General features: G+C 49.6%; 1 protein-coding gene across 1 annotated transcript; it reads left to right on the top strand.

Moving 5' to 3' along the window:
• Window positions 1-503: 503 nt before the first annotated feature.
• LOC123027036 (transcription factor COE2-like) lies at window positions 504-15,061 on the top strand. The gene is made up of 6 exons (XM_044437380.1): window positions 504-691; window positions 6,520-6,676; window positions 8,259-8,322; window positions 10,512-10,567; window positions 10,811-10,884; window positions 14,959-15,061. The coding sequence occupies exons 1-6, from the start codon at window positions 561-563 to the stop codon at window positions 15,059-15,061; spliced, it is 585 nt and encodes a 194-aa protein (XP_044293315.1). The 5' UTR covers window positions 504-560.
• Window positions 15,062-15,515: the final 454 nt, after the last annotated feature.

The following is a 15,515-nucleotide window of genomic DNA, read 5'->3' as shown; positions in this document are numbered from 1 at the left end:
GGGCGGACGGGCGGGGGGGCCCGGGCAGGCTCCCTGCACCGCTTCGGTCCCTTTCTTTCCCCGCCGATCCGGCGTGTCGCGCGCTCGCCCCGCTCGCTTCCTTCTCCCCCTCCGCCCTCCCCCCTCCCTCCCTCCGCCCTCCCCCTCCTCGTGGCTCCGGCAGCCGTCAATCCGGCCCTCGTGTCTCCGCAAAGCAGGTGATCCGTCCGGCTCGTCCGAGACCCGGCGCGGGGATGCGTTTTTTCTCGCTGGCGGCGCTGTTTAGAAAGATGATCCGCCTCGTCGGTAGAGGCTGAGCAGCGCAGCATCTTCGATTTGGAAGAAGGGCGAGCGGGGTGGGAGAAGACGAGCATACACCCCACCCGGCCGTCTTTTCCTTTCTGCTAAAGGCTTTCCAAAACAAACCAGCCCAGGACTTCCTTCAAGGCGGAAACCGAGGCGAGTTGAAACCAAACTTTTGAGGCGTCGTGCGTGCCTCCCGTGCTTGAAGTTTTCTGCACTTCGTTCCGAAGAGGACGGGTTTGCTTTGGGCTCTCGTGTTTTTGGAATAAACTTCTTAAATGTTTGGGATCCAAGATACTTTAGGAAGAGGACCCATCTTGAAAGACAAGGTGCTCGGATCGGAGATGGACCCTGTCCGGTCCTGGGTCAGGAATGTTGGCGTGGTGGATGCCAATGTAGCGGCTCAAAGGTAATTTGACCAGAGCTTGGGTAGGGGGTTGCCGGGGTCATTTAATTCCTCTCCTCGCCCTGCGGGTCCGTATGCTCACTTAGCATTCTCTTGCGATGCTGAGATCCCGGGTTAATTACTTAGTCCGAGAGCGATCCTAGGCATGCCTACTCGGAAGGAATCGCCCTGCGTTCAGGTAAGTGTGCACAGCATTGCAGAGTTACGTACTTACTGCGTGCAGCCATGATCCCAGACCAGCTGGGAGAGGTTTGGCAGCCGCTGCCCTTCCTTTCTATGCGATAAAGTTGCCCTGGGAAGAGTTGGCGTTGGTAGCAAGAAGGTCGGCGCGTTTTTTCCGGCTCCAACGGTAAAATCCTTCTCATGTCTTTCTAGAGTAAATCTCATGGGCTTTATTGGCGCTTACTCCCGAGGAAGCATGTCGAGGGTTGCCACGACGGGCTGTTTGCATGCTTACCCGAGAGTAAGCGTTTTTGAACCCAGTGGGACTTACCTCTGAGCAGACATGTCTGGGGTTGCTCTCAGATCCCGGCATTTAAACAACCGACGCGGGTTGTTTGCTTTTTTCTCTGCTTTTTTCCTCTGCGATTCACACCTCGCGTCTCTTAAGATGCAGTCTTAACACGTGCTGTCTAGGAACAAACCCTCCCGAACGCAGGCGGACTGAGCTCCCGGTAATCCGGCGGGGGCTTTAAACTGCCCGGCCCTTTTCCTTGCCAACGGGGCTTTATTTTCAGTATAAACGTCTTCGTGATGGACGGGATGCGCCCCCTTCGGATTAGCATCCGGAGCATCTTTCTTGAAACGCTGGCAAACCGGAGCTCCAGACAAGCAGGTTAAATCGTTTAAAAACAAAACAGCTGTGCCTTCATACTTTTTAGAGCTTCGCTTGGAAACACTTCGCTTGCGAGCCAGTTCGATTCCTAGAATTGGTTTGGGATTCCCCCGCCTCCCAGCAAACTGACAAATCTCATAAAAACCTCATCCACAAAGCAAGTGAACGGAAGCGGCCACTCTCGGCCTGCCGTTGCCGCCTCCTAGAGAGTTAGTCGGACGGATTTACTCCTGAGTAAAGAGACTTGCGATCAGGCTACTAGGCCGGCGCGGCAAAACGCACTGACTCGTCAGCAAGTGACTTTTGGACCGGTGGATCTGTGATCACGGCCGTGTGAGGGGTGGAGCCGATCCACGCTGGCTGGAAAGTAAACCCCGCGGAAAATAACCCTCAGTTGCAGGACGATCCGCCGCCTTCCTGAGCCGAGCTGGCGAGCCGCAAAGACAGGAGGGACGGGGCATCCCCGGGGCTAAGCTGCAAGTCACGCAACCACCCGCGGGGCGCGGCTGAGGGACCCAAACGCGGTGCGGCCGGGAAGAAAGTTCTCCCGAAATCAGGACGCGGCTTCGGGAAAAAGGTCTTGTTTCGTGCGTGACGGTGGGCTCGGCTGCGCAGCCGGCGGCGGGCCGAGCGGGAGAGGCACGAACGAGGCTTGCCGAGCCCGGGGCGGCGGGGCGCGCGTCGGCTCGCCCGCTGCCACCGCGCGATCGGCCGCCGGCCGCCTTCGGGTCCGGGTCCGGGGTCTTCCGCGGCCCCTCCCCGGCTCCCGCCTCAGCTTGCCGGGGCCTCCCAGCAAGAGTGGGGGGCCTGGAGGGGTGCGGCTTCTTTCCTCAAGGCAGCGGCTCCCCGCCAGGTCCCGGCCCGGATCTCGGCGGTCGGAGAGGACCCGAAGCGACCGTTTGCCTCGCGCGAGGATCCGCTGTGCGAGGGAGGCGGCAGAAGGCGAGCCCGCGCCCGGAGCCTCGGAGCGTCTGCCCGGACGCCCCTTTCCGCGGCGCAGCCGGCGAAGCAGGGCAGCGCCTGGGTTCCGGGGCGCGCGTCCTCCCGCGCCCGCGACTTTCTCTTTTCTGGGCGGCTCTGCGGCGAGATCGACCGAGCTCTCCCGTCCGGTGGCTGCGGGGATCAAGCTGGGCTCGCCCGTGGGGTGGGGGAAACGGGGTCCGGATGATGTCCGGGCACCAGACGAGCGCCGTTCCGCGAGCGCCACTTCGCTGCGGTGGACGCGCACTGGGCTGCGGATGCGGGTGGCCGGCCGGCCGGCCGCTCTTCCACCCCGAGCGAGAACGCACCGGCCTCCCTTTCGCTGGATCGAGCGGAAAGCCCTTGCAGATGGGCAGGCGATCTGTTGATCTGCCTGGGAAAGTTTGCGTCTCTAGGCCACGCACAGGATGTTCCGGCCCGGAGAGGGCCAGAATCTGGCCAAAGGGCAGGCGCAAGCATTAGCTCTGTCCTTCAGGAGTGCGAAAATAAACACCCGCGGGCTCTGTAGGATTGTCGCTCCCTCCGCCTGTGAAGAAAGCAGTAGGATCGGCTTTCGCCGGGGGATGCTTTCCTCCTCCTAATTGTTCTAACAGGTCTTCTTTACCTGGAGGTGTAAAAGCAAACAACGCTAAATTCGAAAACTCTCCCGAGGAAATAGGCGATTCCGTAGCTATGCGCGGAGCTGCTTTGTCCAGACGGAATACACGAAATTCTAAATTCAGGGGGACGATTCCCATGCGCGCGTACCTCCAGATCCCACGCCCGAACAATGGTCTTCTGACCTCACGCCGGTGTCTTTAGCCACGAGCAAGCCCCGCTCCGAGAACGGGCCCGGCTCCCGATTAAGTAAGATTAAGATTATAGTTAAGAATGGAAAGAAGAGGGACTCAAATCGTAGAAGCATGAATCGTCGAAACAGTCGCGGGCGCCTTCCTCTGCTTCGGCCCAGACTTTGCAGGGATATGTCCGTTTCTTACAAACAAAATAATCCGAAGTTAATCGTTGGTGCAAAATATATTGGTTTTTTCTCCGGAAAATGTGCTGCCCAGGCCATGGTGTTTTGGGCTGCCACTCCGAGTAAATCGACCAGGAAATAAATCCCATTGAATTCAGTGGGAGGTAGTTCTGAGGAAACTATGTTTTGGGGAAGAGTTTTGCAGTTGTATCCGATGGATTTTTACTTGGAAATCGGACCCACTGAATTCGATGAGTTTTATGCCACAGGATTCAGCCTAGGGCCTTGCTATGGGGCTTTTAGGCTCGCTGTACTCCCAGACCAGTAAGACTCCAATCCCTTGCCAGATGGCCGCAGCTCTTAGAGTGAGTGTGTGCTTAACTAAAAGCACTCTATAGTGAGTGTGTGCTTAACTAAAAGTGACCCGCACACACACCTTCACGAGACTTATTTCCGAGTAAATATGTATAAGATTGAGCCTGGTGACCACTAAACCCTACTGCCCTGTTAGTCCTAACATCAGTCCTAAATCGGTCATCTAATGAATACTTCTGCGAGACTAAGCGTCAGTCAGACTTACTCCTGAGTATTGGCCTATCCGCCTAGGATCTGCGGCGGCAAGCAAGCAAGCGAGTGAGGAGCCCTGGCCACCCCTCCCCGCTAAACTCTTTCTTCGGAGAGCAAACAGACGTGCCATCGGATCGCTTCCTTTTGCTAAAGATCCCGAGCAAATTTCAAGTCCGGCTCGTCTTCCCTCTGGCCAAGGGCGCGGAGGGCTACCCAAAGCGAAGTATAGCCGGTATCTTCTTACGAAAATCTCGCTGACAAATGAGACCCGGAACGGTCCTAAACACGGTCCGGTCACGGACATGTCCAACCGCTGCAGTTCGAATGGTCAAGGTGAGCGTGTATCGGTCTGTATAAATGGCAAATTTAACCTTCACTCCTTCGGGGAGCCCGATCCCACCCCCTTTCCTTCGGACAATTATCTGCCTTGAAGGTCTCCCTCAATCCCACCATTTCCGATAACAGAGTGAAGGATCGGGCTTTAATTCGTAAACTGCACGCCACGTCCCGCGCTTGCCCGAGAGCTTCCTTTCCTAGTTTCTCTCCAGGCCAAACATAAAGAATAAAAAATTAAACCAGTAAGTGTACTTTTCAGGTCAATGCAACCTGCTTCTCGCTTCCCCAAATCCATCCGAGGCGGCGGGGGAGGGGGTCTTCTGGAGGGGAAGGAAAAACTTCCCGATAGTTTTACATTTTTGACCCGAATTTGGCTCCCTTTAGAGGGGACTGGCTGCACCTCGTTTAGGTGAAGAGACCGCTCGAAACTTGCTGAACCTAAAAAGATGGTCCGCCCTTCAGGTCCTCAAGCGTCGCGGGCGAGGGAGACGGGCTGGGTCTTAAAGAAAGTGGTACCCCGACCCTAGAACACTTTGCCCGCTGTTCCTGATTGTTGTGGAGCTCACTTCCAAGGAAGCTCAGGGACCAAAAGATCCAGTTGCTTCTCTCTCCAAAACAAAACAAAACAAAACGGGGGAAAAGAAAAGATCTGCGCATTTCTGGCAGCCGCTGGAACAAGCGAAACTTCTTTGGCTTCTCCGGATTCTCAAGTCGCCTCATCGTTATCTCCCTCCCTCTTCCACCGAGCTGGACACCCCCGGTCCTCACGTAGGTGATCTGTGACCCGAATCTTCTAGACAAAATGGATCACAACACGAACAGTCCTCCAAGTTGTCGCATTCCCGGGAATTGCGTCTCTTCCCACCCATCAACCGCCTTTTCAAGTTTAATTGGTGGTTGGAATTTAGCAAGTGTTTCTTGGTCGGTGATCGCGAAGATGGAGATCAAAATAGTCGAGAGCGGGGGGGGGCGCGGGGGGGGGACGGGACACACAGCCCGGGTCATGCGGCAGATCTGGGCAGTCAAAATGCTAGCAAAATGTGCATTTTCTACAGGTCTTCGTCCGAGTTAAGTGCATATAGCATTGCAGCCTGAGTTTATTCTATGCAATTAGATAAATGCAAATAATACTTTTCTGTAAGACGCAAAATATAAATAAGATACTGAAAGGAGCAGAGCCGGTTGGAGGAGCTGCCTTAGGCAGCACCCTCAAAACAAAAACGGAGGCCAGCCAGGGCAGGATTTTTCTGCGAACGTGGATTCTGGTGGGTGCGTTGTTGCCTGGCTTTTTCTCCCCGTTGGGGCTGCCTAGCCCTGTTCTTTGCAAGCATCTCCCAAGGTGTGAGCACCGTTTTGTGTTCGCTTAATAAGGCGGCAGAGAAGTTCTGTCTTGGCGCAAAGGCACAGGAAAGATTTGTTGTGGCAGAAGTTTGTGGGCAGGAGTCCTTTAATCAGATGCTTGAACGTATTGGCAGAAACAGATTGCAAACAGTCGAACTAAAAGACCATAAAATTCAGTAGGTACAGTCCCCCGGTTTGCTTGCTTTCTCTCTCTGTTCGCATCTGTCAGCGAAGGGCAGGGAGCGATGGAGTGGATTCTGGTCCATGCAATCTTCTGCCACAAGAAAGCCGCAAACCTCATGTACTTTCTAGGGTGTAAGTACGCGAAACATGATGGGATTACTTCCAAGTAAGCACACACAGGATGAATCTGTTAGGTTTTAAGTTTTCAGAAGACTCTGAGTGTGTGTTTATTGAAGGAAACCACAAGCCCAGTTTTACCTAGTTTAACTCGGAAGTAAGAGGGCATTTCCGCTGCTGTTTACTGGGAAATAAGAGCCACTGGGGCTCAGTGCTGCACAGTCCCTGCCAAGTGTGCGCGGAATAGCATTCTAAGTTACACGGATTTCAGTACTGCTTATTTCCACGTGAGTGTTTGATTGCATCCCAAGGTCACCGGGACTCTATTGCACCCTGATTTGGAAGTAAGTCTCACTGGATTCAGTGGAACCTGCCTCCAAACAAGGAGGGAGAGAATCGCATAGCTGCTTCCGACGGCTTTGCTGAGTTCACTCAGCCAACTTCTCTCTCTCTCTGTCTCTCTCTGTCTCTCTCTCTCTCTGCCTTCCTTTCCTTTCCTTTCTCTTCACTCCACAGCGGTGTGGCTTTGTCCAGAGCCCACTTCGAGAAGCAGCCGCCCTCCAATTTGAGGAAATCCAATTTCTTTCACTTTGTCCTGGCTCTGTACGACAGACAAGGGCAGCCCGTCGAAATTGAACGGACGGCGTTCGTGGACTTTGTGGAAAACGACAAAGTAAGACTCTGATCTGGGTTGACTTGCCTCACTCCCCGCCGCTCGACACTTCCCTGAACCAGCTCTCGCTCCATCCCTTGTTTATTCTTTGCCTCCTTCCGCCGGGTTCACCTGCTCAGGCCCTTGGACAAAACACGTAAAAATATACAACAGGACCGAAACATCTAAGAACAACTGAAGTTTACAGACTCAGTCACACTCTAGAAAAGCTGGCCTTTACAAAACAAACTCTTGTCTGTTTCTGAGAACTTTGGTTCCCCTGCAACCATGAATGCAGCATTTGACCTCAACATGCATAACTCTCCCTGCAGCCCCAAACTGCTAGGAAATTCTCCTGGTCAGAACTTTGCAAGATCAGCTTCCACTTCTGGATCTGCACAGGAGCCTTTCCCTGCATTCAGCGAGCCTGGCCATTTTTGGGGGGCTGTCAGAAGCTTCTCTCATCCATTCCACTCCCCTGCACAGTTCCAGCATGACCCAGGCACAGTAGCAACCCCTAAATTTTGATTGCTAATAAGGGGTTCCATGGAGTTTAATACCATGTAAATGACTTTAGGACTGCAATATTCATTGGACTCCTAACAGGGCTGGGAAGTGTTCAGCTGCCTGGCAGAGTCGATGTGGGATGGGGAAGGGGGACAGAGAAGAAAACAACCCGGGGAGAAATTGAATAGGAATACACATTTACATCTAAAATCGCCAAAGAGGTTGCTTTTGTTGCTGTGGAGCCTGTGAACCTTTTAATTGTACTCACTGAGCTAATTCTGTTATTAACTGATGAGGCCCTCTTTGTTCCAGCAGATAACTGCCATAATTTTAAACAAATTATGTGTGGCTACCTGCCTTTCTTTTTCTGGTATTTTCAGGTCAAGGACTGGAAACACCGTTTCCTTCCTTTTTTAGACTGAAATTATCCTCCTTCTGAAATAGATGTCTTCGAAGACATCTTGGTTAACTGTGAAGTTTTAGGAAAATACCTAAATTCTCTGAATGAGTTGTATGGTGTAAGGTAATCCTCCTCCCGCAACGCAATTATTTTACCAAAACTAAACAGCTGGTGGAACAAATCATTTGTAGAATTTGTTCATGAAACTAACCTGCTCATAATTTAAGGGAAATTTAAGTAGGGCAATTTAAGAATCACAGTGCAATCCAATACCTTTCTACCAAGGAGCAAATGCTATTAGTTGAATGGGTGGTACTCCCAGGTAAGTGGGTGTAGGATTGCATTCTAAGGACCATTAGGAACTGGAATTGGAGTAGCTGGAGACTTTTGTCCAATTATCCAGAGGACAAAGACTCAGGATCAAGTCTTCCCTCTTGTCCGGTCCCTGTACACAGGCCCCCATCCCTAACACTTCAACCCTATGCTCTCTTACTTGGCAGTTGAACGCTGAGTGGGCATGTGTGGAATCCTGTGTGTTTATGCTGGCAATTGCAGGAAGGTTTCCCTTTTCCTGCCTAAACATGCATAGGGTCGTACCCCTAATTTTTCAGTGGCCCCAGTGACTGATGAATCAAACCTGCTTGAGTATTGTCAGGAACCCTCCTTTGGGACAACTTTTTCTCTCCCTCCCAACAGGAACAAGGCAATGAAAAAACCAACAATGGGACCCACTACAAATTGCAGCTTCTGTATAGTAATGGTAAGTAACCTCAAGCAAAGGATGCAGAAAGAGTAGTCTAAGCACCAGGAAATTTGTAGACTGAAGTGATAATGTCTGAATGAGTCTTAAATCGGACAATATCTGTTCTTCCTCTCCTGCATCCAGAAGTGAAACCTGCTTATTCATGGCATACATTCTCAACAGGTGCAACAAGGGGTTGTTCTGGCATTTATAACCCTCTTGTGAAGACCTCAGGGCAGCTTACGTAGCTAATACTCCATTTTATCCTCACAGCAACAATCCTGTTTGGTCGGTTAGGCTGGGAGCATGTGACTCGACCAAAGTTACTCAGGAGCTTCATGGCCGATCTGGAACCCAGATCTCCCATGTCCCCAGTTCAACCTTCTAGCCACCAGTCCACACTGGTAATGTCTTCAGGAACCTCTCAAAGCTCCTCAGTTGGGGAAGGCAACCAACATGGGGCAAATAAGAGACGCCTTTGTGGACGTGTGTACATGGTCTATGTATGGTAGGGGGCACAGTAGACCTCAAGGTGCCTTTCAGATCCACCTACCAGCCTTTGCCGTCTCCTCAGCCTGATCTTGGTCCTTCTCCTGAGGCCTTCATCACTACTTGCGACAAACCCATTCCAGAACTACTGAAGGGAACCCCATTGTCCCCCATTCCCCAATACCTCCATCTTGCCAGTGGTTGCAACCGCTGGCACTTGGTGTGCTTTGAGTGCCTTCCTGGACTCCCTGTCTGAAGTACGGTGCAATCTTTGTGCCAAAAGAGGAGGACCGGAGCACTGGAGCTACCTGACCATCATTGGCAGGGCTCATGTCTATGTCCGTTTCCTTCCAGAGCTGCTTAGAAGCCAGTTCCTTGGAAAGCAGCTTGTCCCCTTCACATGCTCAGGGGCTTGTTGCTCAGCTGACCGGAGTGGAATATGCAGCATGCATCCTCATGTGGCGTGTGTAAGCATGGCTGCAGGTGGGTGGGTGGGGTGGATGTGAGCAATGGGAAGGATGTGTGGGGAAAACTTAGTGATTGAAGAGCAGAGAGAACTGTGGGGTGGTCGTAAGTGTGAAGAGCAGGTGTATTTGTATGGGGTGTGTGATGGGGGTTGCCACCCCCCCCCCACTTGGAGACACGGCCCTCAGAAGGTTACCCACATAGGAATGCAGTTCCCAGAATGAAATCGTCCCCTGCCCCTTACATACAGCCTCTCCCCACCTCAGAAATTTCCTCGCTATTTTGTGGAGTTGCATTCTTCCCAGTAAAGATATTTTGCTATTTTTTTCTCTTTTGGATTTTAAGTGGTTGCAGTAGCTGGGAAAGGAAAGAACAGCTCCATAAAATGAGAGCAATATTCCTAGCAGTTCCTAGGACAGGGCGTGTGCCACAGCCCAGAGAATGGGGTGGGGAAGCGGTGCCCCCTGCAGGCCAGAAATGTCCTGCAAAGCCTTTCCGACTGGCTTACCAGTTGGAGAGGAAGAGCTGAGGTCCAGCAGTTGGAAGTACGTGTGTCTGTGCGTGAAACCTCCCCTTTCCGTGCTCCCAGACCCCCAAATGACCAGCTGTTTTGGTTCAGGCATGCTGTGCAGTGTGTGTGTGAAGGAGAAACAGAGGGAGTGGGTGGGTGGGTGGACGGGCAGGCGAGCTGGTGCCACGTCTAATGCAAAGGAAGCCAGCAAGAACAGAGAGAGGGGAATAGCAAGGTGTGCGAGTCGGAGCGGGACTGATGCCAAGCGCTCGCCTCAGCACATGTCCATGTGGTATTGGCCCATCCACCTGGTGGATACGGTCCCAGGAAGGGTGTTCCTGGGGGAAGATCACACTGTGCTGGTGGTCAGGGGCTCCCCCACCACAGCTGGAGCCCTGACTCTTGCACTTGGGGCCCCAGATCTCTGAGTGGACACCTGCTGCACCACCTTACTATCCATGGGCACTTGCTGAAATCGATAAAGAATGGGCATGGAGATCCCTGGGCTATCCCATTAGTTGGGTTTTGCTGCCTCCATCCACTCCTTTCTTCCTGAAACTCCAGCGCATTCGTAGGTCCCCTGTTTCGGTGAATGGAACTGTGTCCCAGATCTTTCCACACCAGGCACTGCCCCTGTCTAGTTCCCTAGTTCAACAGATTGGGAACAGATCCTCGGGTGGCAGCAGCATGGGGGAATGTGATATTTATCTTGCTCCCACGGCTTTCTTGATTTTCCCTGCAGGTGTCAGAACTGAACAAGATCTCTTTGTCAGGCTCATTGACTCGGTCACAAAACAGGTAAGAGTGAGCTGATTTCCTATTTCTAGCCATTCTGCTCTTGTTGATCAGTCTGTCTACCTCTCCATTAGTTCTTACTTGAATCAGTATCTACATTTAGAAACCATTTCTAGTGAAGGCCTTTTTGAGCAAAGATTGTATAGCACTATATCTAACTGTCCTTCACATTTTGGATTACAGTAACAGGAGAGGTAACATTTGATTCATTTCCGCCCTTTTAATTCAACTTCCAATGTTTTACAGCCCATCACCTATGAAGGACAGAACAAGAATCCAGAAATGTGCAGAGTTCTGCTAACTCATGAAGTTATGTGCAGGTAGGAGAACGTTCAGTTCTTTACATGTATGAGGTCCACCTCTGGAAAGCGAGCAGAGAATGGTTTCCAGTTGCCTTGAGTTTCATGATGGAAAAAAACCCCTTTCTATATGCATGCATTGTAATAAAATCAGTATAATCTACTGGTATGATGGATCATTTATGCAATCAAAGGAATACAAAGATTGCTTTTTTTAGGTTGAACCCCACAGGGATTTTTCACCCCTGTCTCAAGGACCTTTGCCCCCAAACCCCTTTGCCACTGGGGTCCACTCAAAGTATGAATGCATGGGCAGGGGAAACCTTTGCCCCCAGACCGTGTCTTGAGGGCCACCATTTCTTTGAGATTCTCTGGCCTGAGGTTGGAAAAGAGTTCTGACCTCACCTCTGGGGATCTGCACTCAGATCCCCCTTACCCGACCTGCACTGGGTGCGTCACTGACAGTGCAAGCAAGGCCTTGGAAAGGGGCTTGTGGGGGCATGTCAGGGGGCTGGGGAGCGCAGGAGACCAGCACTGCCAAGAGAGGGCAGCCTCCATCCCTGCCTCTCCAAAATGTTCCAGGAGCAAGATAAAATCTGCCATCCAAGTGTAACACTTTGAAGGGGGAGGGGAGGGGTCTGAGATACCCCCAAGATAACTTTTCACTTGGCAACTCCAGTTTCCTCCCTTGGGAAATCCACTAACTGCTTTGCAGAGCCGAAGGAGTGCAAAGACGTTGTTTGCTTCCATGCTCTTTCTGCCCTGCCCTGCGTCGGATACCCGTAATCTTCCAACTTTGGAGGGCTGTGGGGAATCCCATTGGATTGTGCCCCAAGTGTATGCATTATAACTGTTTTATAAAATGGTAAATGCCAGCATTGCCGTGCCAATTAATTCTTTATCTCCCCCCGCCTTCTAAAAATAGTGCTGTTGCTACTTGTGATTCTTATATGCCAGTGAAATTTAAGATCATTGAAAAGGGGGCACGTCAATTACAGCATATTGGTAAAAAAGAAAGAATAGCCCCACCAGGTCTGAGTGAGTTCAGCAACAGCCAGGAGCTGCCTCCATGGCCTGGCTATTAGCAGAAGGACAGTAACGACGGAGCTCATCTTGCCTCCTTTGGCAACAGACTCCAGAGCTTGGGAGCATCCACTGAGGAGGTTCTCTTTTCCATTCCCACCAAACGTGCGTCTGAAGGTGTCTGGGCAGAGCGAAGAGCTTTTCCTGAGAATGTAGGTCTTCGGTAGGTCAGAACCAGTACTTTGAATCCCATCCAAAAGTAATCTGGTAGCTAGATAAGGAATGACATGCTTCTTGGAACCTGCCCGAGAAGGTAACTACGCAGGCCGGGATAATAGGAACGTTATTGTAATTCTCCCTGGAGGAGGAAGCAGGTGAGAATATGATATGGAGCATCCTCACTCCATAAGGGAACAGCTGGACTGGAGCTGATAAGGTGGGTGGAGGGGTTGAGAATATGAGAAGGAGCTGGAGACTGCCATTCCTAGGCTAAACGAACAGAAGCTTTCTAAATGAACGTCGTGATGCACCCTCGTCCCATTTTAATACAACGGTCTGATCATTACAGCTTAGGAACATATGAAGTTAAATCGTTGCTTCCTCCCTCTCTGCACTGACCTCATCATGAATGGACAAGGTGGAGCATTCCAGATGTTTTAGCCTAGGATTTCCATCAGCTTTAGAGAATATGGCTGATGGTGAGGGAGGCTGGGAGTTCCAGGCCAAAACATGTGGAGGGCTACAGGTTGCCCACATGGACTAGACATGGACTAGAAAAGGCTCTCTAGGAGTCTTCCCCAGCCCTGCCTGGAGATGCCAAGGACATGACAAAGATATCCACAAGAGTGCATGAGAAACCTGATTTCTATTAATCCGGCTGGCAGATTCTGCAGTCTTTTCCCCAGACTTCTAACCCCCTTTAACTCTTGGGGGTTTTGTGCAAGTGCACACTTGCATAAGTGCACACGAGGGTTTTGTGTGCCCTTGCACAAGAGGAATGATTTATTTTTGTATATTCCTTAGGAAAAAAATCAGATTCTACCAATGAGTAGACAGCAGATTGAAAGATGCCTGATGACTGGCAAAACACAGCCCGGATTGATTCAACAAAATGCACACATCCTTAGATGGAGTTGGACTTGAGCTCTGTCCTTCCATGGAAAGAGGCTTATGCAGGAAAACAGTGATGTGTTGACACCCAAGTTCTGCATTATTCAGGACCATATCAGTCTGAAACTTAGACAGAAGAAAGTGCCCTAGAGAGCAAAATAAAGAATACAGTATTTAAATATTTTCCTAAAAATCAAGACGATTGCTCTTCTGTGTTAGCACACACAAGCATATGAAGCTGCAATTTTATACCTGCCAGGCAGGGGCACCTGTGGCCCTCTAGATGTTGTTGGACTACAGTTCCCATCTTCCACGGCCATTGGCCAGATGGGAGTGTTCAATAAAATCTGGAGGAGGTCACAAGTGGTGGTCGAGGTTTAACTTTGCAGAAGGGACATCTAAGAGTGAGTGCTGTCTTGCACGCCATGTGCACACTTAAATATATGTGATGCACATTTTTCCACTGTTTTCCTTATAACATCGATATACTTATGGCGGTTTACAGAGTAGAAGAGAAGAGGGCATTTTTCCCATGAAATATCTTCTCCTTCTCTCTCTCTCTCTCTTTCTCTCTCTCTCTCTGTGTGTGTGTGTGTTCGTTCAGTCATTCATTCAAAACAAGGGAGGTATGCTTAATTTTGGCAGGGCTGTTTCCCTTCTATGTAAGTCTAACTTGCTTAGAGATAGATTTAAATCCAGTCAGTGCTACATGAATCTAGGCGACGTCCTTCACAGTCCTCACTTGGGGTTTTAATGGTACTAGGCTCAGGTACCCTAGGCATCAGGCTGTGGTTGGTGTATTTTTAAAGCAGTGTACAGATTAAAAACTGCATAGCCCTTCATTCCTACCTACAGAACATGTTTGACACAACTGAGTCACAATGAAGTACTTTAATTCCTTTTGAGGGGAAAGTTTAAAAAGCTTTAAATCTCCCCTACTAAAATAAATGGGACGTGAAGGCAAGGATCTTTTGATCCAGAAATGCTTAACACAAGAGTTAATGTTATCTGCTAAAAATGGGAGCAGAACTTGAAATTAACATGATGCTAGGGTTCACTGTTAAGCTGCTAAAGTTTATTGTTAATTGTGCCTGCAATTCCTGGGACAAACTCATCCATAGTGTCTGAGCTTGAAAGGAAAACAGCAATTGTAGGGAATCAATATGTATTCCCATTGAACAAATGAATTTCTTACCTTCATAAAAAGGATTTAATTTTTGCTTTTAACGGTTTAGATGTGTTTAGAACTTGCAGAGATAAACAGGAATGTCCTTCCTGACCCAGAAGCAGGCATGTACATGTGTGTAGATACAGTGGAATTTACCCCTTTAGAAAGGATCACACAGATTGAAGTCAGTATTTTTCCAAAACTGACAAATTTTCTCTCTCCCTGCATAATTATACCTTGGCTTATGATGATGCCAAAATATCCCATGCTTAAATTAAAGCATGCTGAGAATTTGACTCTCCTGGTTTTTTTAAACATTATTTTGTTAGCTTGCAATTTCCTTGCTTGATTCGGTAAAGAAGAACAAGAATTCTCTGATGTCCTTTCTGTGTATACCCTGATCTCTGACACACGTTAAAAGTTTTGGCTCAAATTCCAATTAAATTCTGTGAATGAAAGTGTAGGCATTCTTTAAAAAAAAGACATATTGAATTTTTAAATATGCTGCTTAATTTATTTAATAAAGGGGTTGGGGTTAGGGTTAGTGCACAAGTTGTTCAGAACAGGACTGGATAAAATCTATGCAAGTCCAGCTAATCTTGACATTTTTATTTTAAGCAGAACAATCAGTTCTCGCAGTGGACTGTTGCTTAAGGAGCAGCCTCAATTTTTAAGACTTCTTCTTTAGCCTGCATTAGTAACAGTATATCAAAATTTAATGTACTGTACTAGCCTTGCTGTTCAAGTGGATGCCCATTGTCTTTGAGTGACAGGCCTTGCTTTTTCATCCTTAGTCAGAAGATAAACATCTTTCTGATTTGTCATATGGAACTGCACGACTATTCAGTTGAAATGCAGACAAGTGTAACCGGCAGCCGTACGTCTTTCTCCGAGTGACAGATGCGCGCTTAGCAGGAATGTTATCTAAATATTTATGCAGATGCAGTGATGTGTCACTGGTAGAAGTAGGGAAATCTCTGTTTCACAACCCTCCCGTGTTCTTGTTTAGTATCTTCAGGGTGGAGCCGAACTGTTGGCGTCAGCTGGCTGCATGTGCATACCTTAAAAATTTTCGCATGTTCTGCGAAGTTTTATTTGTTTTGGTGGAACTTACGGCCACGGGAAAACGGATTCAGCATGGGGCAGAGGGGACATGCGCTTCGCCAGCCATGGATTCTATGCGTTGAACAGAAACGGATGCAAAATCTTTGTTCCTATGATGAATTCTATAACTAAATAAGACAATCGATAAATGAATATGGTAACCCCTCTCCTGGAATAATCCCCCTCACTCCCACAGCCTTGCCAACTATTTGCGAAGAGGAAAACTGTTTTGTTCTGCGGTTGCCAG

The sequence above is a fragment of the Varanus komodoensis genome, unplaced genomic scaffold (genome assembly GCF_004798865.1).
Source record: "Varanus komodoensis strain SLA01 unplaced genomic scaffold, ASM479886v1 scaffold30, whole genome shotgun sequence".
In the NCBI taxonomy this organism is placed as follows: Eukaryota; Metazoa; Chordata; class Lepidosauria; order Squamata; family Varanidae; genus Varanus; species Varanus komodoensis.
The sequence above is the reverse complement of the archived record's forward strand: the minus strand, read 5'-3'. Positions and strand labels throughout refer to the sequence as shown.

Excerpts from the sequence above, each read along its gene's own strand:
- LOC123027036 (XM_044437380.1), top strand. The coding sequence starts at position 561 with ATGTTTGGGATCCAAGATACTTTAGGAAGAGGACCCATCTTGAAAGAC. Across the intron at positions 692-6,519 it reads GCCAATGTAGCGGCTCAAAG|CGGTGTGGCTTTGTCCAGAG; the intron begins GTAATTTGACCA and ends TTCACTCCACAG. Across the intron at positions 6,677-8,258 it reads ACTTTGTGGAAAACGACAAA|GAACAAGGCAATGAAAAAAC; the intron begins GTAAGACTCTGA and ends CCCTCCCAACAG.